Below are 23,188 nucleotides of genomic sequence, written 5' to 3'. Positions count from 1 at the left end.
AACAATTGAATTTGTTCTTTGAGCTTCATAAAATGCAGGTGAAACATTTCTGACAAGCACATGGAAGTGGTCTGACATCTAATAGCCACCAGATTTCTCATTGGCCCTGCCAAATAGACCATGCAGACTAATATGTCGCAGTTTTCATTTATCCTCGTGTTAATGTGTGCAAATCTTCGTATTGTTTCAAATAATGTATATGCTGCACCTAGAGCCATGTCTGGCACCATTGAAATTGCAACTTTAAATGTAATGCCTAGTCGATTCCACAAAAGGCAGCAAAAACTGCTCCTATGACCAGGAAAAGGTAAGAAAAAATCCTTGAAAACATTCTGAACATCAGACCTCAAATCTTTCCCCTGACCATTGAAAAAGTTTTCGCAATTATTGGTTGGCACAGTTTTCACAAACCAGTAAATGCTGCCAGACAAGTATAAATGATCAGCCTGCTGATTAAAATTGCTCCCTGGCCCACAAACAAAACAGCAGATCTAAGTGTTCCTCCTGACCCTCTGTCAGTATCTTCCTTGCTCTGTTCTTCATTTCTCTCTAGACTGTGACTTTTCAGACAGACCAAAGCAGTACTTATAGGGGGCTAAGTTTTCTCACAAACAACAATGTGTTTGAAGTCCACTGACTTATCATTTTGTAGACTGTCATGAAGCATAACAGCAGCAATATGTCAGGTCAAGTCGAAGTTTATTCTTATAGCATATTTTAAACAAACTCAGCTGACCAGAGTGCTGTACAAGTCATATAATATAGACACTATATATAAAAGTCACTAAACAACAATAAATATACACCAAAAAAAAGAAAAGAAATAAAACTAGAGAATGCATTTCCTGAAGAAAATGTGGTGTGAATGCTAAAAAGTTGTTTTTACTAAATCTTAACTTAATCAGCAGAAACACACAGACTCATTCACCTGGAGGCTAAAGTGCAGAACTGGTGAAAGCTGAAGTTCATGTAGAAGAAGAAGTTTTAAAGTTTTAAAGAAAAGCAGGTAAATATCCTTAAATTGTACATTAGAAAAAGCTGTCTAATTGAAAAACTATATTTAGACTGAGAAAAATTCTGAATGAATATTGAAAGCTCACAGACCTTACTGTATATCACTTTAAGACTGGAATTATGTATAATTGTATATATAATTATGTCCACCACAGATTCTAAAACTGACTGTAACTGCCCAGATATGAACCACCTGTCTGCTGAAGAACAATCCACCAATTAAAAACAAGCCTGAAGTTTATGTGCCAATCAGAATGACCCATCATTCCCATATATTTAAATTTACCATCTGAAAATAACTGCCAACAGCTTTCAGTGTGACTGCATTAAATACTGACATACTGTTACTTTGTGACAAATCCCAGTCATATCTGCCTGGTGCACCTGTTGAAAAAAAGTTTCTAAATCAAGGAGGATGCTGAGGACTTCCTACACAACAGTGTGTTTTTTATGTTCCTGATGTCAAAAATGTGATCGCATAAGCAGTTTAAATAGTAGGGTTTTCCCTGCTGTTGAGACAAAATCCTCACTGAAAATACAATGTATTTTTTATGCTCTATGCTTCAGTTACAAGGTGCATCTTCTACTTGGATCCTCACAGTTCAAAAAGTTTGCATCGTTTGAAAGACAACAATGGTCCTACATTGTGAGGGTAAAACGATGTCTGTAGAGTTAAAAATGTGGAAACTGCAACAGTTTTTCACATTATATTTTCCATCAAATATCATATCATATTTGACCTCTGATCTCACTTTTACATTTCACATCTGCCTTTCTTTCAAGTTTACCCAAAGATTTGTTGTTTTTACTGCACTACAAACTTCCTAAAATACCTCTAAAGAGAAAAAAGTAAACCTGAAAAGTACATACTGTTCAGATAGTGAGCTGCCGGGGTGGAGATTTGCGCTCTCAGAGCGCTTCTTTAGCATTCTGTTAGTCACAGGCCAATACGACGACTCTCCACTAGGTGGAGCTGGTGGGCTTTATTCCGGCGCTCACAGGAGAAGAAGAATGAACCTTAACTCTTCCTGTTGAAGAGGACAGAGCAGGAGACTGAACTAAATGTTTATTTTTGATACTAAAATCGCCCAATCAGGGAAGGTGACAGTGTCTGGGGCCGATGTTGACGCTCAGGTGCGTTTTGGGATCATCTGCAAAGTTTCTGGTCTCGTTCCCAGCTTTGAGACACAACACCAGGCTGCAAAACAGGTATGTTGTTGCTGTTGTTGTTGATTATTTTTACAGCTGTGAGCTAAGCAAAGTGTCATGAAGTTGCAAATTTTGGGTTATGTCAGCAAATAAGAGCATAACAACTTGAAGAGTTGGTTCTAATACTGATTTATTTGTAGGTTTTGTTTTACAGATGTCTACCTGTCCTTGAAAGCCACAGTGAGTGCAGTGAGCTGCAGTCAGTAACTGTATAACAGAGTAGTAAGAGCAGTAGTTAATGATCAGCTGTGGTGGTGGTTGACCTGAACGTTTTCTTCAGCCTACAGCTGAAAAACAACCTCTTCTCTGCGCAGCATGTCTGGCTCACTTCACCCGCTGGCCGCTGTCTGTCAGGTGACAGCCACCCCTAACAAAGAGGCCAACTTCTCTGCCTGCAAACAGCTGGTGGAGGAAGCCAAGCAGCGAGGGGCCAGCATGGTCTTCCTGCCTGAGGGCTTTGACTACATTGGATCCAGCAGAGAGGAGACGCTGGCGCTGTCAGAGAGCCTGGCAGGAGACACGATCTCAAGATACACTCAGCTGGGCAGGTAAACACACAGCCTTCAGGCTCTTTTATCCAGCGCCAACAATGAAACCCACTGGAGGGATTAAGTTCTCACTAACTGCTTAAATGCAATGTTAGTAAAATCAGCTTGTTAAGGCAAAATGTGCTCTTGGTTTCATAGTGTGCATGAACTGGAGTCAGCTGGAAACGTGTGGATAAGTATTTAAATCGCTGTTTCTTTCAGGAAGTTGGAGTTGTGGTTGTCTCTTGGAGGATTTCATGAGAGGGGACACGACTGGGAGGCTGACCGACGGATCTACAACAGTCACGTCATAATTAACGATAGAGGTGCTTTCCGCTGTCTGCCCTCCCTCCCTTCCTGTCCCTGTTTAAAACCCCTTTAAAATAAATCTAGTTCATTCACGCTGACACGCTGTCGTTTCCTCCACAGGTGACATCGTTTCAGTCTACAGGAAGTCCCACTTGTTCGATGTGGAGCTGCCAGAAAAAGGCGTGTCCCTCAAAGAAAGCGCTTTCACCATTCCTGGACCCTCCCTCGTGGCCCCAGTCCAGACTCCAATCGGAAAGGTGTCACTTTAAGGGATTTTAAACATGCAAATTAATTTTAATTCCTCTTATTAGATTAAACATTTAGTTATTTAGGGGTTCAAATGTAAGCTAAGGTTGCTATAATCATGGGAATCCAGTCAGAATGCAAAAAAAGCAGTGATTCTGCAGTTGGATTTATTTTACAGTCCTTACATGTGTGCCAGGTGAGTTCAGTTAAGATAAAAGAAACTCAGAGAGGAAATGAGGGAAAGATGACAACTGAGAAAAAAGGTAAATGAAATAAGAATATTTACTACAGTTTTGACGCTGGTTTCACAGAAACTTGAAGTTTCTCTTTACATTTGATGTTAAATATCCACCAAAAGTAAGTCAGGGTTATTTATCCTACAAGGTCTTGTTTGGACTGCTTCAAAGATGATTATTTGCAGTGTTTGAAACACCAAAGCACTGATTAAGTGCAGTAACATTAAGGTGGGCACGTGCACTGTGTTTCTACTGACCCTGTGCTTAATCCAGGTGGGCTTGGGCATCTGCTACGATCTAAGATTTCCTGGGTTGTCGGTCGCCCTGCAGAGACACGGGGCTGAGATCCTGACATACCCATCAGCCTTTACTGTAGCCACAGGAGCTGCTCACTGGGAGGTGCGCTGGCTCATTATAGGACAGCTGGATTGCTGTGAGATATAAACCAACAGTGTCCATAAAAATGTCCCTTTAAATGCATTCACACTCAGGTGTTACTACGTGCCCGGGCAATTGAGACCCAGTGCTTCGTCCTGGCAGCGGCACAAGTTGGACGCCACCATGAGAAGCGCTCGTCATACGGACACGCCCTAGCTGTGGACCCCTGGGGCGAGGTGCTGGGTGACTGCGGGGAGGAGAAGCCAGGCTTGGTGCTTGTGGAGGTGGACCTGGGGAAGGTTAGAAGCACACGGAGGAACATGCCGGTCCAGCAGCACCGCAGAGACGATGCCTTCTACCACAGCCTGCCTCAAACCTGAGAGGAACGTGAGAGCTGTTTAATGATGGATCCACAAATCAGGATGTCTGTAACAGCCGGCAGAATAAGGTGTCTTTTTTCACTTCAGACTTCAAGCATTAATAGAAGATCAAAAAAGACATTATTGTGAGCTCAGAATCAACAAACCGAGGTGGTGGAAATTTTTCTTTCCTGTGTGGAAAGAAACCGTCAGTGTTTTTACATCAGTAGTTGACAGAAATTGAGGAAGTTCAAATTAGTTTTCTCTGCTCATGATGGAGAAATCTGAGATTTATTGATTTAAACTCTGAGTCATCAGTGTAGTAGGTCATCTTATTTCCAGTTATTAAAGCTCACTCACAGCCTTTTAGCTCTTCCGATAAAGAAAATAATTCTAAAATCATCCCACGAGTCTGTAAGTGACATTACTCCTTCTCATCAATAGGTGGTGCTGTTGGCCAGTAAGAGCACAGGAAGGGAGGAAAGCAAAATCTTGGAGTAAGAGAAGATATTGTGAAAGATGTGATGAGAAACAGCGGGGTTAAAACTGAATTGTCTTTCACAGTTAATTTATTAAAATGTGAATTATCTAAAAACACGACTCTGTTTGTTTTCTTGTGTTCACTAATAAAAAAAACGAGTCTTTGCTTTTCTTCAGTGATGACTTGTTTCTGTCTGATGGGTCAAAATCCCACTTCCAGCAAGAAACGTATGCATACAGTTAAATATGTATAACAGCTCTAAATATGAATATTAATACGAGCAGTCATGCACTAAGGTTTAATGCTTGTTGGTGTAGTTTTTTTTAAATTGGAAAAAACAAAAACCAAAGCATGTTTTCAGGTCTGTGTGTATCCACAAATATTTGCTTCATATTTGGGTAATATTCTTGCCTTACCTTTTATTCTCAGAAATTTTTGGTTTTGAAAACATGACTAAACCATGAATGTAGTTTGTTTTTTTCTTAATTGAAGCCCAGAATTTTATTGAAGAACAGTTGACAGCTGAAAATCGTTGCAACTTCCAGCAACCTCTAAAAGCTTGAAATTCCTATTTTCATCATATACATGGCTGCTGTTAGGGAATACATATTTTTCTCCAGGGATCGGTGTGATCGGTGTTTGCCAGCCATTCTCCTAGGCCAGTGTGAGTGGGGCTTTAACCAGACAGACTGACAGAAAGAGGACAGAGACAACAATCCCAATCTGTCTCTTACCTGGAGTCAAGTGGGTAAGAGACAAAACACAACTTTACTTTAAAGTTGTGTTTTATTTTAATTTTAGTCAACAAGCTTAATTTAAGGCTTTATTTGTGGATTTAATTGCCACTTTTTCCATTAACTATGTCCGATTATAGTGTGTCCGCCCATCCCAGTGTCATGATTTGCTCTTTTGAAGGCCTCGGGAATTCCTTCACATCTGGGACAAAGTTCACTCAGACTGAAAAATGAGCTGGTTAGATTTTTATGGTCAAAGGTCATTGAAACTTCACTTCTTTCCATGGAAAAGGGTTGTCAAACAAGTGGTCCACTGGCCAGAAATGATGACTGTTTCTGGTGGAAGTAGTTTGGACAACCATGTTTCTGCACACTCCTCAAATTTCGACATTTCACAGTGTGCACAGCCTTATCCGTTGCATTGCATAACTAAAAACTGATTGAAATGGTTGAATTTTGCGTGATGAGTTAGTCGAACAACACACGTCTCTGCAGCAGCGTCTTCGGTCGTCTCCGTGTGTTCGGTTGCAGTGTGGGATGAATAATTGATCAGCTGGCTGCTTCCAGGCTGTTGTACTATCACAGAGACGGTGGGTGGGAGCCGCTGTCCGCCGCTGCTGCTGCTGGAATATGATGGGAACAGGAAGTGAACGTCACTGACACAGGAATGGGACTGAAAAAAGGAAAACACCACCAGGATGAGGAGAATGTCAAGCTCCTCGGCGTAGGAAACTAAACCCCAGCTTCAGCTCAGGAAAAGGATGAACTGCTGCGTCCGAGCTGGATTTGAGGCATCAGGGAGGTACGTTTGCTGTCATTTGCGTGTGCTGAGGTGAAGGTTAGCCCGCTGTGTGCTGGAGAACAGAGATGTGTGTTTCATCCTCCGAAGCTCTCCGTCCATCCACCCGTCCCCATGTAGCTGTCAGATTCAGTGAACTTGGCTTCATTTCTCATCCTCGCTGTCGAACAGGTGCTAGCGGGTTTGTTAGCTAGCTGTGGATACTAGCCTGGCTCCGCGTCGATGCCCCTTCAGTGGAAATTTACTGTTAGCCTGGCTGCACGTTTCACTGTGTTTTGCAAACAGTTTGCTGGAGTCAGGCCCTCGGGTTGCAGCTCAGGGTGAGTCTAGCAGGGGTTGTTGTCTTGTTGTTGTTTTTTTCTTGACCTGTTTGCCCTGTAATGCAGATGTAATAGTAGTGCACGCGCGGCTAACTGCCGAGCTCGTGTGGGTGCGAGAAAGGACTGTCGGTGCGATTCTGTTTCTGCCATGCTGGCTCTGACAGGGTTGTTTTTCTTCATTGGAGCCGAGGAAACGTCAGTGCGTCTGTACCTGTCCAGCTCTGGAGCTGAAAGCTGGTTTTTCCTTGTTTAATATCATATATAGGAGCATTTTTAAGTTATAACTCACTTACTAACTAACTGTCAGGGACTTTAAAAAAGTTGGTCTGCAGGTCAAGCACTGCATCTTTACAGTGGTGTTGTTTTCTTTTCGTGCACCAGATAATTCAGTATGATGTTATTAAATTAGGGTGTTTTCTACAAAGTGGAAAATAAATTTGAAAACTGATGAGTATTTTTTTTTTCAGGTATAAAAAAACAATGATAATAATAATCAGCTTTCAAAAAGTGAAGGTTTTCAGGCTTTCTGTGATGGGAAACTGATTTTTTATTTTTTTTTTGTATCCTTGATCATTTGAAGTTGACCTATTATGCTGTCATGTGCATGAAGTCATAATTGTGGTCGCTGTTATTTATCACAACCATACAGGTCAGAATTACAATACACTCATCATGTGCAGAAATGTTATGGTGATTTTAAACTGTTCTTTTTCCAGGCTGGAATGATTATACAGCAATGAGTTTAAAAACAAATCTTGGTGCACAAGTTTGAATTTACTTCCGATTTTCTCAAATCCATTCAAAATTACATATATATGTAAAAGCTGAAATATATGCATACATTCCCACTAGTATTTGGTTAAATGTCCCTAAGCAAGTCACATCTCGATGCTTTTTGTAGTCATCAACAAGCTTCTGAATATTGGCTACTCTTCTTGGCAGAAGGAGTCCATTTAAATTGGTTGGTTTGCTAGCATGGACTCTGCTGTTAGGCGCAGTCCACAAATTTTCAATAGGGTTGAGGTCAGGACTTTGGGGAGGCCATTCCAGAAGCTTAATGTTAGCCTGATCGATCCAAAACCAGATCTGAAGTGTGTTTGGGATCATTGTCGGTTTGGACACCCAAATGTGTCCAAGTTTTATCTGTCTTGCTGCTGATTTGAGGTAAAGTTGAAGAATTTGGAGGAAGTTCTCCTTTATTATTATTCCTCCACTTTGTGTAATGTACCAGTACCACTGGCAGCAAAACAGCTCCTGAGCATGATGCTACCACAACTCCCTTTAATGCTGACGAAGAGAAACGACCAGTTTTAGTTGATCATGATCACTAACAACAAGTTATTAAACCTTGGCCAAGTCAAGATAAAAATGTTGAAAAACACTACTTATTAATAGTTAAGTGAGTGTATGTATACTTTTGACTGTGTGTATTAGAGAAAATTCTAAATAAATGTAAAATTATTCAAAAACAAGAATTGGGTGCGTCAGTTTCTTGTTCTTTCTTGTTTTTTGAAAGAAATTAAAGATGTATGGTGGCAGCACTGGCGTTTAGCACTGTTGCCTCACAGCAAAAAGGTCCTGAGTTCAATTCCACCATTGGGCCAGTGTCTTTCTGTGTGGAGTTTGCATGTTCTCTCTGTGCCTGCGTGGGTTCTCTCCAGGCAACCCGCCTTCCTCCCACAGTCCAAAGACATGCAGTTAGTGGGGTTAGGTTAATTGGTGCATCTAAATTGCCCATAGGTGTGAATGTGAGTGTGAATGGTTGTCTGTCTCTATGTGTTAGCCCTGTGACAGACTGGCAACCTGTCCTGGGTGTACCCTGCCTTAGGAGAGCTGGGATAGGCGGCTCTAATAAGGCTATGTGGAAGAGGATGGATGGATTAAACATGCATGTAGATAAATGCTGTACAACCATTTCACACTGGAGAAAGGCTGGAGCCTGTCCCAGCTACCATAGTGCAAAAGGCGGGGTACACCATGGACAGGTCAACAGTTTTAGTTGATAATGATCACTGCTCACATTCACACCTATGGGCAGTTTAGATGCACCAGTTAACCTAACCCCACTAACTGCGTGTCTTTGGACTGTAGGAGAAAGCCGGAGTATCCAGGGAGAGAACCCACGCAAACACAAACTCCACACGGAAAGGTCCCGGCTTGATGGTGTATGAGTAAAAAAAAATTGGTAGAAAAATATTTTTAAGTGGATCTAATATTGAATTTTTCAAATACTAAAAATGTTCCTCGTCAGGAACATATAGTTATGAAATCCACGGATTGCATGGTTGATAAATCATGCAGTTTTTGGTTGTGTTTAACTTCCTGAACTTTAATGAATGATCATCACAAATGACCTAATAATGATTTTTTTTAACTGTTTTTAAGCAGCTTTCAACACTTCAAAAGACTGAATTCAAAATAAATATAAACACAAAAACAGTGAATCCCCACTTTTACAAAGCTGGAATTACAACATGTACTAATCAGTAATAATACTTTTAGATTTCTTTTAAGTCAGCTAAACATTTCTCCTATAAAAATCATGTCAAACACATGTTGTGAAATTTGGGATGCTGCAGACACTCAGATATTCTGTGTGATTAGTGATGAGCCTGATCATGATCAACATTCATATTAATATTCATTTTTATTCTATTCACGTAGCTCTGACACTAACTTGTTGACAAAGTGACCTTGACATTGAAAAAATTCTTAATATTATGCATAACTTCATGGTGATGTTCCCCTACTCTTGTATATCCATCTGTGTGTGTGTGTGTGTGATTTATGATTAGCCGGTAGTCCCGTCACAGCACAATCAGCATCTGTGGCGCTTTCACTTTTTCCACCCTGGCAGACACAGACAGGTCAGACCAAAGGCGCTGCAATGCTCTTTATCTGATTTGCTCTCTGCTGGGTTAATCAGCACTCAAAGCAGCTCGTTCAACTGTTTCTCTCTCTCCTATCCACTTATGACCCGGTCTGTAAGGTTTGCTCCTTGCTATGTTGTAGGTCAGATTACACACACTGCCTGAGACTGGTTGAACATTTACGAATCCTGCAAAGTCTCAGTTTTGTCTTCTTCCTTACAAGAAAAATATAGCCTGTGTCTTTAGTGAGACTTGTTTTCATTGTTATTGACAGTAATAGAAGTAGTATTAGTGCTTTTGACTGCTGAGTATATATTTTTCTGTCAAGTTACTTCCGTGTGTGTGTGTGTGTGTATTCAGCAACCAAAATACAATCTCTTTTAAAGTGAGGCCTGCGGTTGTTGATGACAATTAATTTAGTTATTTTAAAGTTAAAGATTTACTGATACTTCAGTGAACTTATAAATAAAAACTGTCTGTAGTTGGAGTGCAGTCCCTCAAGCTGCTGACCTTTTACTGGTAGAGTCCTCCACACTACATTAACTCTCCTGCTAGCTACCAATATGCCACTGTGGACGTGCTGTGTAGTAAACAACATGCAGTTCAGTTCCATTCAGGTTTATTTATGTAGCACCACTTCACAATCAGTGTTGGTCAAGTTACTTGAAAAAAGTAATCAGTAATTAATTACTGATTACTTCCCCAAAAAAGTAATCCCGTTACTTTACTGATTACTTATTTTCAAAAGTAATTAATTACTTAGTTACTTAGTTACTTAGTTACTTTTTAAAAACATGATTTACAACCTGAATAGGTGATAAAGCGATAGATCTTTCAGCCCAATTCTACTTTTTCTACATAATCCATCATACAAAATGTAATCAAATGGAAAAGTCTCTTTTTAAAACTTGTTTTGTTAGTTTTAATCTTTTAACTTTATGCATGAAGCAAAATTTTAATTATATGCACCATTCTCTGACTGGAAGAAATTAGTTTAACATTTAAACCTATTTTCTGCACATTCCAGCACATACATACATACGCACACACACACACACACACACACACACACACACACACACATATATATATATATATATATATATATATATATATAGTGTTTACACTCACTCTTTCAGATGCAAGTAAAACACAGCAGAAAATAAATAAAGTCAAAGACTAGCGGTCCTTTTGCTCTATTTTCACCTGTAAAGCAGGAGTAGGGTAGGCGGAGGGTTATCCTGGTGCAGGTGTGCTGCAGCGGTCAGTGGAAGGATACAGCAGTTTCTCTGTGAGTTTCCCATTACGTCGTAGCTACTCGGTGCTTGCTTGGAAGTTTAGGGGGTTTTTTTCGCTGTAAAAAGAAGTTTTCTTCCCACGCACAACGGACACTAATGTTTTTGTCACTTTTTACGGAATCAAACTCAAAATAAGGTCAGTACGTCCACGCTTTAAACGCTGCACGCTCATACTCTCTCCCGCACTCGATATATGATCCATTGTTGATCTGCACACAGCTGTTGTCACACACGTAGCACTCGCTTCCGTCACTGACATGAGACATTCTCGCAAGAAAATCACGGTTTTAGTAACGCAGTAACGCAGCGTTCCTACGGGAAAGTAACGGTAATCTAATTACCGTTTTTGCAATAGTAATCCCTTACTTTACTCGTTACTTGAAAAAAGTAATCGGATTACAGTAACGCGTTACAAGTAACGCGTTACTGCCCATCTCTGTTCACAATAACAGTCACTGCAAGCAGAGCTTGATATAGAAACTTAGTTGTCCACCTTAAAAATAACCTATAATGCAGTCATTAGGCAATGATATATCTGTGTGTTAATATAAAAAAAGTCTGACAGTCAGTTGATCAGTGTTACTGGAAATGTGTATGTGTATGTGCATACAGATTTTATTTTGACTGTGTACATTAGACAAATTTAGCAATTTATTGTTAATTTTAATATGTTTGTCTGGAACAGGTCGCTCTTGCAAATGAGACATTGGATCTCAATACGACAACTTGTATAAATAAAGGTTAAATAAATGAATACAAATTTGAAGTCCTCTGTGGTCCTTGTGCTATCAGCACCTGTATTAATCTGTTGTTATTTAATCACATATTTGTTCTTTGTGATACAAAACTCGCTTTGGAGAAATGCGTATTCTGCTCCCACCGTTTGAGAAACTGGGACCCGATCAATACTGAGTTTTAGAGGCAGTCAAGCTATTATTCATGCTTTTATTTCCTCTCAATTCAATTACTGCTGTGGCCTTTTAACAGTTATCAGTCAGAATACCACTTAATAGATTTCAATTTGTTCAAAATGGAGCAGCACGAATTCCTGCAAGAGCAAAGACAAGTGAACATAGTAGACCAATTTTAAGGACTCTGCACCGGCTGCCAGTTTGTTTTGGAAGTATGTTTAACTCTACTGTTAAAGCCTTTCATTGTCCCAGTATTGGCTCTGCAGTCACCTCCTGACTGTTCTGCACCGCCTCTTTAATACAAAACACAACTGAGTGTTTGCTGTTAGCCAGGCAGGCAGAAGAACCCGAACTTCACAACTATCTTCTTTTTTGTTACTGTTTTTTTTTGTAACAATTGTTTGTTTTATAACGTCTAACTTTTACATTTTTAGGTTATTGTTAGTTTATCCTTGTCTGCTGAATCACACTGCAAATACTCTCAATGCTGTGCTTCAGTCTTCACTGGTCTATTTGAAAATTTAGATTTTAAATAGATATGCAGATTATGTCTATAGCTCACTATAAGATAAATAACTTTATTATTATTAATCATACTTTTATAATCATCTGCCAAACGCATTGTCTACTTCGTATAGTTTTGTAAGTACAGATTTAATGTTATAAACTAGGTACATGTAGTTTGAACCGTTGTGCCTTTAAGTTAAACCTAGTTACACAGACCTAGAGACGGGTTGGTGACTATCTGGCAACCACTAGTCGCTAGGGAAAAGTGAGTATTCCCCAGCTGACACGTTCACCATCAAAGTAAAGATGTGCCTTCCTGCAGCAACCATCATGTTTCCATAGGTGCAGCTTTTACTCTGAAGGCAAATATTTAGCAGTTTGTGTTGCATCTCAGGTTCTCAACCGCTTGTAGAGCAACTATTGAGTGTTTGCAGACAATCCTGAGTCCTCACTGCAGACCACAGGCAACCCAGGCCACCTGCCACTGACCAACACAGTCACAATCACAAGGTGGTCTTCAGTGCAGCACTTTGCAACTGGTCTTTAGGTCAATGTGCCTGGGCCTTTAGCAGTCTTCACAGACACTGCTATCAACTTTTAGCAACACTAGCCAACTGGGGAGAGAATACACTTTGCTTTTTGGGGGGGCTTTTTCCACTTGTAGCTGGTGGTTGCCAGATGGTCACAACCAGTCTATAGCCCCGTTTGACTACGGCCTAGCTGATCAAATATATTATCACTGATAGTAGTAGTGTTATTATAAGTGTTACCCTTATTATATTTTACTTTGACTGCTCGTTAAATAATTATAAAACATTTTGGAAACGATCATTTCTATTGGGTGTAACTTTGGTGCTAAAGTGGCAGAAAAATGATGATATAAATTGATTAAATGATACTCGTCTGTTTCAGTCAACTAATAACTGCTTACATTTATTATATGTGCATGTTTGGCTGTATATGCGTGTGTTATTTTCTCAAATTGACTTCCCTGCATGACTTCACACCTTCAGCCATCAGTGTCAGTGACACAGTCAGAGCAGTTGGCCGCTTGTTGCTGAAGTGCTGTAAATTATGATGAGTGAAAGCCCCGTGCTGTGCTGGGGCTGCTCTACATCGGATGTTTCCCTACAAAACGATCCATATATCGACCGCCCGCTGCCTATGATGGATACGCATGTCAAGTCCTCTCTGTGAAGGAGGTACGAGCCCGGCCGTTAGAGGGAGGGTAAAAAGCTGAGTCACATCTCAGCAACAGTCGCCTGGGCAACACCTCCATAGTGACCGGCTGAAGAAAGATAAGGTCCCTCGCTGCTCAACTAGTTGTATAACATCAGCAGACCCTGCAGCATTTTGTTGCTGCGCTGCTGATTATGCCGCACTTATCAGCTTACCCTCAAACGGCGAGCTGCAATCTGAGTTGCTCGGTTGCAGCTCCTAAATAATCAACACCCTCCGGTCTCCCTGGTGTAATTACCGTTTTGATTTCTGTTGCAGAGAAAGAGGGGAAACTTGAACAAGTACACTGCAGACTGTCATAATTATAGCTATCACATGGCACTAGCAGAGCTGAGTAAAAGAAAATATGATGGTTAGAAGTGAAGCTGTCCATCATTAAGAGACGCAGCAGCGTAGTTCATCTCATACGTGCATTTTATTGTCTTAGCTTGCGATGCTTCGTGAGTCAGCACCCCTGCTGTGCTTAAATGTGCACTTTATTTAAATGGCAGAATTGGCAGAGTATGGATCCAAGATCTTGGCAGTTTTTATGTAACTGGAGGTCAAACAGCGAAGAGAAAACAATCTCTGCCTCAGGGTTGTTTCTGCAAATAGGCTGAATTGAATTTCCTGACCGTACTGATTTGATAAAGCTCAAAGGGAAATCCCGTCTCACAGTGAATGAGTGTGATTGTTGGCTCGGGGAAAGTTTGTCTTTTCTTTTTTCCTCACATTGTGGAGTTGGTTCCAGTGAGGATTAGTGCTCTGTAGCTCCACCGTTGGCCTTTGCAGAAGGCTGTCGTGTGCTGTCATAACAAGTGTCAGCGTTTGTTTGTTGGAGGTGAGAGGTTTTCACTACAGAACAGCGTCTGAAGGGAGGGGGTCAGTTATGAGAAACATGTTTGTGTGGTTCCTGCGGGTGGGTAAGAACGGGATATTTAATGACTTAGCATTTTTATTTGATACATTTTGATCAGTTTGCATTTTATCATGCAAACTGAGCGGGATAGACGATGATAAATTGTGTATTAGTGCACAATTATTAATTGTGATGAGTAATAATTGAAAATTGCAGATCTGTTGCCGTCTGCTGTACATATGGAGAAAATGACATTAAAGAAATTCACAGATTCCTCCACAAATTGTGAGGTAGGTGCTGCCAGATAGTGATTCAACTGCCAAATGCCATAGGCAGAAACCCTGAAACCAGAAACCTCACCCTGCAAGCCTTCACCAATCTGTCTGAGAATGATTGAAGTCAATCTGAGGCGGACCACGATTGTTGGAAACAGGTTGCCACGTGTCGCATGTTCCACCTCTGGGTGACCAGTTGATCATCACAGGCTATGTCCACACGTTTCTCTCGTTTTCTCTCCGTTTTGCCCCCCCGTCCACACTGAGACGGCATTTTCCCCAAGGAAAAACGCAGCGAGCTGCCCCGTCGCAGTGTGGACACTCGAAAACACAGACTTTCTAAAACGATGACACATTTTAGTCATGTGATGCAGTCATTTGACCAATTAAACAAAGATAGCGGAGGGCATTATACAGCAGTTGTTTTGATTGCTCTCAATTTTGACAGCCCTAAAAAGATTAATATCAGTTTGTACGCGCTCTAGATAGCTTTTCTTCAAATTCTTTAATTCTCACTCACTTGTGCGCATGCGCAGGACTGAAACGTAAGCATTTTGGGCCGTTTCAATGTGGACGCACAACGACGTATCCTCAGTTACATCGAAGCAGTTGCCAAATGTGACAAAAAATTCAATGCAACCACCGCTACAGGGTGTGGAGAAGTACCTCATATGGTGCTGATGAATGAAGGCTAGCAAGACAGGAGAGAGATTACTTGATGAGAGGCTCACTGCAGAGGCAGCTAATTTTTTCTCTGTTGTTTATATGTCACAAAGCCAGGTTACTTATTTGATCTATATTTATTCTTTCAAAAAGCCGTTGTGTGTGTCTTTCTGTGAACCACACAATTCACTTCATTGGTAACACAACCTCAAAACATGCTGTGACTCATACACAAAGACTTTCAGCAGTGCAGTGTGCAGAGGTTAAGATGCGCTTCATTTTTGGGGCGAATTTAAGGACGATGCCACTTAATTGTGACAGGCCCAGTTTGACTCTGGCCTGCAGTGGAAAGCTAGATCTCCCGCTATTCCCTTTTTCCCTGTCTACTTTTATACTATTATATTCAATCTGGATCCAATGACAGAATCTGTATCACTGATGGACATATGGTTATTTTAAAAGTCAATGTAGAGTTCCACAGTGAGTTCCAGTATCCCAATACTTAATGAAGAAAAAAAATACTTCCTTATAATCCTGAAAAAGCAACAAAGCGGGGGAAAACCCTCAAAATTTATGCAGATATAATCTGACAAGGAGAAGATAGATGAACAATAGCGGTGCCTTGCCCGCTGTTTTTATCTTAAAACAGTGTTTTGTGCACCTTGAAGTCTAAATTTAACTGGTTTCAGGAAGTAATATGAAGAAAAGCACTGTGTGGAGAAACACCCGTCAGGAAATGAACGACTTTAGCGTGAAGCAACGTAGGAACTACAGGGCTGACTAAGCATGTTTTACTTCTGGCCATAATTCAGTCAGTGTTATCCAAGCAGGAAAACACACACACACACAGAAATCAGCAGTGGTCAGAAGGTTTCAGCTCTACGCTACTTTTCTGTCTTGCTCTTTTTTTTTCTTTTTTCTTTTTTTTTTCTCAATAAAAAGTTAACAACACAGACTGAGTAGGAAGTTTAGCTCCTGTAGAATATAAATATAGAGAGCTAATGTCTGTTTTAAGCTCAGGTCTCCTTTCACAAGTGTATTGGATAAATATAGAGCCACCTGTGCATCCTTGATTAATAAAGACCCTCCATTATTCAGCACCAGGCTGCTGATATTCCATCTTTCCCAATTACAGCGTGGCTCATCATGTTTCGAGGTACATATTTCTATTAATAGCCAAAGGTCACCTTTAATCTTCAGCACCCGCTGCACTGTCATCGTGTTTGGGGCCTGGTCAGGATCACTTTTGGTTTGGTCCTGAGTCACGTTTGTGGTTACGTATTGAGGTGTAGTTTCCAACTTTTCCACAAGGGGGCGAGATGTAAGAGCAGGTGGGGTGCAGTGGCATTGAACAGGCTCTGTAATTTTTCCCCCAGCAGGAATATTATCATAATCGTGCTCTCATTGTGGAGAGGATACCCATGTGTCATTTTAATCCCTCAGTCTATAAATAACCTTCACTTGGCTGAGCTGCGGGTGGAAGGGCTTTCGGTTTGGTGCATCATCTTTGCCAAATAAATCACCAAATCACTTTTATTGTCACGTCACATGTGCAGGTACACTGGTACAGTACATGTGAGTGAAATTCTTGTGTGCAAGCTTCACAAGCAACAGAGTTGTGCAAAAATACAATAACATAAAACAAGCAAAATATAAGAATGGCTAAATCTGAGAGTAATAAATGTACAATATAAGAGTGTAGCTGTTGCTTGGGGGAGCTCGCGACGAAGCTGCCATACTCGGCGCCATCTTGGTGTATCAAATATTTAAGATTTAAAATTTTAAGTGTTGTCTGAAGAGAACAAGTAGGCTAAAAAACAAAAATAAAGAAATGTCTTTTATTCATATGCCAAACACAATTCAAACATTGGGCATATAAACTGTACATAAAAATAAAGCTTTTACACATGTGGGAAAAAAGACTTTAGAAGAAGCTTTAAGAAGAAGTAATAATATAGGGTTGTTAGGTTGTTTTTGGGTTTTTTTGTGGTTAAATTACCCATTTAAGTCTGAAAAATAACCCCAACACTGGGATTTATTGATAGACTGATCTCTGCAGTTAGAAGCTGGAGGTTTCTTCTGCTCACTGCGCCTCAGGTCTGATTTGTTGCTGTGCCACGTCATTGCCATGAAGGGTTCACTTTGGGTCACGAGCTGATCATCATCTTCATCATCGTGCATTTTTCTCTTCTCATTACCCGCTGTCAGCCTGCATTCATCTTTCAGCTGAATGGATGTCTCATCCCTCTCGTCTGCAGAAATAAATTAATGGCTGCAGATGGTTTATCACGTTGGAGTTTTATTATATCAAAGCTACGCTCTGCAAAACGCCAACAAATTAAATGGTGTAATATCTTGTTATCTGTTTTTATATTATTCAGTTAATACAGATGGAGATAAAAAAAAAAGTATGTGTGATGCATGAAAAAGAGAGAGGGTGAAATTTTCTGTTTGGGGTGGGATAAAGTGTACTTGCAGACCCATGACGTGTCTGGATGTGTGACAGTATAGGATCATGTGAATAAGTCTGCATTCACACTGGACTAGAGACCAGTCTGCAACCATTTGGCATCCACTGGTCATGAAGTAATGATGGGTATTCTTCGACCAGTTGCGAGCCCCAGTCACACAGGTCTACAGACCATTCGGTGAATGTATCAACCATCAAAGCATTGCTGTATTTGATTCCGATGTGTTTGTTGTGCCCGTCTATCGTTGCTATTTACCTGCTAACATACCACCCTGCTCACCTGTGCCCCTCATAGCCTCACTTCACCATGTAGACTCTTTAATCAAGCACAATATGTATAACTCCTCCACTCCCCTCCTTATCACCCAGGGTCCCGGCGCGTTGCTAAATGGAGTCGGAGCAGCTGTACCACAGAGGTTACTGCAGGAACAGCTACAACAGCATCGCCAGCGCCAGCAGCGACGAGGAGCTGTTGGATGGAGCCGGCGTCATCATGGACTTCCACACGACCGAGGACGACAACCTGCTGGATGGGGACGCTGCCTCCCCAGGTAGGGAGTACGGGAAATTCTTTTCCAGCACTTTGATTGGTCAGAATCTGGACATCTTGAGCTTCCCTTCACGAAACCCCCGACACTCCTTTCCTTGAACTCTCAGTGAGCTTCCCCATCGTTGCCATCTTACGGCTCTCTGTTGGTCTCTGGTTGTGAGTCATCGCACTGCTGATGCTTGTGTGTGCTTCTGTCTTGTGCCACCGACACCCTCATCTTCATCTTCATCATCATCAAACGTTCTCTATGTCAAACCCTGGAAAAACTTTCTCTTAAACCATCCACCCAGCATCATTGTCCTGCTTCCATTTTCACCATTGAAGACAAAGAACTTTCACAGTTATCTTATCTCGTATTCACTTTCTAGATTTTCTTTAAGAACCATTAACTTCTTCCTGTTTTCACCAATGAAAATTTCTGGAGCTGCATTACCAAATATGATAGTTTTCATCAATTAAATGTAACAGAAGTAACAAACATGTAAAACAGACATGGTACTTAACTGATTATCAATATCGTCCAATTAAAACTGAGTTAATTAGCTGTTTTGTAATCATATGTAAGGCAGTTTCAGCAGCTCCATGTAGTTTTTTTTTTTCCTTTGTTCATTTGTTGCTGTCTCTGCATACCACCTTATTTGTAATTGTTGCTCTTCTGCATGGTTTTATAGTTTGTCCTCTTCTAGCATCCTGTTTATCTTGCCGTGCTGTTCCCTTGATCAGGTTGACCTTATCACCTCTTTAATGTTCTTGCTTCCTGTTTCCTAAAGTGTGCCTCATTGCATGTTGTCATTTCTGCTTTTGCGCGTTCTCCTCCTCCTTTCGTCCCTTGGCACATGCTGTTCCTGTCAGGTAGCTGTTAAGCGGAGGTGGTGGTAGTAGTACTGTCATGTGGCAGAGCGAGTTGATCCGCTGTGTTTTGCCAAGTTGGAGCAAATGTTACAGTTACTTAATTACTTCAATCACAGACAGCGCTGAATGTGATCTCTCCCGTGCCAGGCAGCCACGTTTCATAATTCCCATCATGCCTATCATTTTTCAGCGCGGTCACCCGCTTCTCAGTCAGTCAGCGTCTCAGTGGTGCTCCGACTCGCTTATCCCCATCAGCACCCAATCCGCAGCTTCCTGTTTTCTCTTCCTCGTCTCAGTAAATATGCTGATTCGATTAATTTCTTACTCGCAGCTGATCAAACAGAGAGCGCGCGTCGTGCTGAGGATCGTGTCAGAGGTGTCGGCCGAGCTCGGCTCTCCAAATATGAGCGGCTCGTGTTTAGTCAGAATATCTCTGCGCTGAAGCGGTGTCTCTCTTTGAATGCAGAACGAAGACTGATTTTGGCAAGCTAGTGTGTTTATGCAGGCGATAAAGGCACCGCATTCAGTTTCAACCCTGTTTTGAGTGTTTGTTTAGCACAGAGGTTATTTTCCCTCTTTGATAAAAGGATAATTAGGATCAACTGTTTCTATTTGATACATTTCTTGAATTGCAGATGGCTTAAAATGAAGATACAGTGCACAACGATCATTTTTTCTTTTTTTTGGTAAGCCTGTGCTGAAAGCAGAATCCTGACTGTCATCTTTCTTTTCTGTGGTCCCGGTGAATGCAGCTCTTCTTGCATACTGAATAGTGCAGCCGTGCATCTCTGCCACTTTTCCTTCTCCTTCTCCTGACTTTAAATCTGCAAAGTAAACACTAATACCTGCAGCCAAGCAAACACATCTACCCTAAGAGTCAGTCTAAGTAAAGGTTGAAAGGTTTCACAGGGGAGTTTCCCTTTAGTAAAGTAAAATGTTGAGTCTTGACTGAGCATTTTCATTATTAAACAGTGAAACTGAGGGTCACCAGGCTAGTCAGAGGAGAGACACATGACTTTTAACTGCATGGGCGACCAGACAAGAGGGAGATTGTACGGAACAAGATCAGTCTGGCTAGCTTTGTTGTAATGCTCATTAGAAATAAGTAAATCAAGTTTGGCTGGATTGAAAAAAAGTATCCTGGCAGGATCTTAACAGGAGCAGCAAAGGCATCAGCTGTAGAGCTGATCGCTTGAAGCTTGATTTATGTCTGCAGGTAGGTTTAGCATGCTAACATGTGTCATGGCTATTACACAACCTGATATTGTTCGTTATCAGGATTTCTTCAGTCACTGGGCCTGAAAAATTATGTTTATATACAGTTTTGAAAGACTGCACATGGGAGAAGTTTGCCTGCAGGGCTTTTTGTAAAAAAAAACCAAAAAAAAACAGAAAGGCAAATTAATGTGTTACCTAAATACCTATTTTAAAGCAAATCCCCTTCTAAAAATAAATGTGTAGATTACACCCATCCATAGGGGCTAGAGCTTATCCTAGCTGTCCAGTCGGGATTCTGTCGCAGGGCCAGCACTGAGTGAGGCACAAGCATTTACAGTTACCAGCTAACCCACTGAGCATTGAGGGGGATGCTGGAATACCTGGAGAGAACCAATACAAGCACAGGAAGAAGATGTGAACCCAGCCAGTGGATTTAAACTGAGGAACTTGTTCCTGTGAGCAGTGATAGTGCTAACCACTGTGCTGCACCATGCAGTTCATTTTCTGCCTAAAACTAAATAGTGATTGAGAACGGCTTTTCTTACAGCATTTTTTAAAATTTGTTATAAAGTAGTCTTTGTTTTATCTTAAAGTAATGTTGGCAAATTTAGGGGGTTTGTTTTGCTCCTTAGCAAAGTCAAGCTCTGAAAGCGACCTCTAGCACACAGCTCGATTCTTTTTTCTTTGTAACTTAAAAACACTGCTGCAGCACGTTCCTGGGTAGACCCTGGTCAGTTCTGTGTGTGGCTTATTTAGCCAAAGTCACAAATACATAACAGTGGCTATACTGACCACACCGTTTAGAATTTAACTGCTGTTTATGTGCACTGCCACCATCTTGGATTGTTAAGCTGGGGTCAGTGGGGTTGCTTTGACGTTCCGAGTTGGAAATCTGACTTGAGGGCATGTTCCAGCCGTAAATTTCCACTTCAAAAGAAACCATCTTTATATGGAGCACACCTCTTCCACTTCAACATGAGCTACACCTTAGTGTTTCTCACTGAGCCGCAAAGCTGTGACATCACAATGTTGTGATTGGACAGTTGCAGTGATGGCGCTGGAACAGCAACACTGTATATATTGTCAGAAAACTACGAACACAGTGACATCGGATACACAATTACAGCACTGATGTTAGTTTTTGGTCTGATTTAGCATTTTGACATGTTAGCTTATTAGTATAAAATTCTGAACATGTTTTATAGATATTAGTATATTAGTGTTTGTAAAATAGCCCACCCAGTATTTTTGACACAGGTACTAAAAGTAATATTTAGGAGATATGGCCTGATAGTATTATAGTTCCTTAAATGTCTTATAGTACATTTTATAGTAATTGTTTGGTATTGCTTGGTGTATACCAATCCAGGGTATATACCAATCCAGGGTATATACCAATCCAGGGTATATACCAATCCAGGGTATACACCAATCCAGGGTATACACCAACCATGGAGCTGGATCATTGAAGTCACTGAAATTCATCCTGTGTGGAAATATTGAGGATGGCTTTGAGAGTTGTCGTCTTTGTCTCGTCTCTTTATGTGCAGAGAGTTGCAGAGGGTGTGTTTCAGGTACTGAGTGTTTATCTAAGAGGGATTGGCTTAAAGTTCCGTGTCTTCAGGTTCTGTTGATGTACTCTGAACGTGGTGAAAAGGTGAAAGCATAAATTAACCTTAAGCTGTCACCTTTTGTGTTCTCACTGCTGCTACAAACAGAAAAGTGTGAGAGAAAACTCTAATTATAGACTAATGACACAGTCAGACAGAGAAACCCTTTTCTCCCTTTAAGAAATCTTTAATAACTAACAGTAATTAACAGCTAATGACTGGCTTCCTTTCTACATTGATATTTTGGACCATTTTGTAATGCAGCACATTACTACAGGCCTGAGCTCCACCTACCTGACTCGTCATTCATGCTTTGTGTGTGATAGACGTGGAACATTCCCACGAACCAGTCTTGGTGCCGGCCGGTGCGAGCGAAGGAACTCTCTGGATGAATGCCTTTCCTTAAAGTTGGTGTGCTGCCCGTCTCTGCTTCTGTGCTATTTTTACGTGAGGGGTGGGTTCATAGAAAACCCCGTAAAGCCCTCCTCTGAGCTTAGACTGCAGTGTGACCAAGGAGCCGGATCACTCAGTAGTCCCATGGAGTGTTGGAGTGAGACTTGTTGCACTGGACTTTTACTGGAACACATTTTATGGAAACCTGAGAGATTTGTTGTGGTTTTGCTGCTTTAAAGTGCTGACAAGGGCTTTTTTTAAAGGAGGGAGGTGACAAACGATGGCTGATATCACCTGTGCCACTGCTGAGCAGCGATAACGCGGCGTGACAAAAGGTAAGGGGGCGTGAAGGTAAAAGGATTTCAATTTGTGAAATCCTAGAATAACACATGTTAAGCCTGAAACCACAAAAGAGGGAACTGAGTCAGTTTTTTGTTTCATATAATAACACGTGATTACACCGAGTTTACAAAACATCTCTGAAACATAGGGACTGATTCTTTTTGGATTTTACCGGTGACATTGTTTTCAGTTATTTTGGAGATGTTTAACCAGTAATGTTGAGTCATAGTGCCTAAGTTCTGGGATGTCCAGATAATATCTCGGGTGATTTTTGTTTTTGTTTGTTTTGGTCTGTGTCTGCTGTTCTGACGTGGTTGACACTTTGTTTTTGGTTTTTATTCAGGATTCAGTTTCTTTTGCAGCCCTCATAAATGTTTCATTTTCTTCTTGGATGCTAAAGGCAAGACAGCACATCACATCACTACTACATTCTGCTTTCTTTCTTTCCATCCATGGACTGACAGAGATTTCAGATAAAAACTGGTGTGGAAAGTTTTCTTTATCATTTTAGGATGTAAGTAAAGGTGTACTGTGCTGGTT

General features: G+C 41.0%; 2 protein-coding genes across 10 annotated transcripts in view; both read left to right on the top strand.

Moving 5' to 3' along the window:
- Positions 1 to 1,867: 1,867 nt before the first annotated feature.
- Positions 1,868 to 5,070, top strand: nit1 (nitrilase 1). 3 transcript variants are annotated; one of them, XR_014870132.1, is made up of 7 exons: positions 1,871 to 2,223; positions 2,538 to 2,771; positions 2,973 to 3,076; positions 3,180 to 3,316; positions 3,815 to 3,940; positions 4,033 to 4,367; positions 4,723 to 5,070. XR_014870132.1 is itself a non-coding variant. In XM_085137478.1 (6 exons), exons 2-6 carry the CDS (start codon positions 2,539 to 2,541, stop codon positions 4,297 to 4,299), a joined length of 867 nt encoding a protein of 288 aa, XP_084993604.1. In that variant the 5' UTR covers positions 1,868 to 2,223; positions 2,504 to 2,538; the 3' UTR covers positions 4,300 to 5,069. The 3 variants fall into 3 exon arrangements, 2 of the variants coding, with proteins under 2 accessions (XP_084993604.1, XP_084993592.1); XM_085137478.1 differs by having other exon boundaries at positions 1,868 to 2,223; positions 2,504 to 2,771; positions 4,033 to 5,069; XM_085137466.1 differs by having other exon boundaries at positions 1,872 to 2,223; positions 4,033 to 5,067.
- Positions 5,071 to 6,058: 988 nt separating this feature from the next.
- clcn3 (Cl-/H+ antiporter 3) overlaps positions 6,059 to 23,188 on the top strand; it is a 41,225-nt gene continuing 24,095 nt past the window's right edge. For 2 of the 7 annotated variants that reach the window (XM_085137355.1, XM_085137366.1), the window contains exons 1-2: positions 6,063 to 6,295; positions 18,053 to 18,234. In XM_085137355.1, the coding sequence (XP_084993481.1) occupies positions 18,072 to 18,234 (163 nt within the window). In that variant the 5' untranslated portion in view covers positions 6,063 to 6,295; positions 18,053 to 18,071. The other 5 variants (XM_085137324.1, XM_085137346.1, XM_085137332.1 and 2 more) reach the window with 5 other exon arrangements.

The sequence above is a fragment of the Neolamprologus multifasciatus genome, chromosome 3 (assembly GCF_963576455.1).
Source record: "Neolamprologus multifasciatus chromosome 3, fNeoMul1.2, whole genome shotgun sequence".
Lineage (NCBI taxonomy): Eukaryota > Metazoa > Chordata > Actinopteri > Cichliformes > Cichlidae > Neolamprologus > Neolamprologus multifasciatus.
Note: the sequence above shows the minus strand (reverse complement) of the source record. Positions and strands in the feature narration are given on the sequence as shown.

What these genes read in the sequence shown, in the direction of transcription:
- nit1 (XM_085137466.1), top strand. Translation starts at nt 2,135, where the DNA reads ATGTTGACGCTCAGGTGCGTTTTGGGATCATCTGCAAAGTTTCTGGTC. An exon ending in AGATACACTCAGCTGGGCAG is followed by an intron (nt 2,772 to 2,972) that starts GTAAACACACAG and finishes TGTTTCTTTCAG; the next exon opens with GAAGTTGGAGTTGTGGTTGT. An exon ending in TCCAGACTCCAATCGGAAAG is followed by an intron (nt 3,317 to 3,814) that starts GTGTCACTTTAA and finishes TGCTTAATCCAG; the next exon opens with GTGGGCTTGGGCATCTGCTA.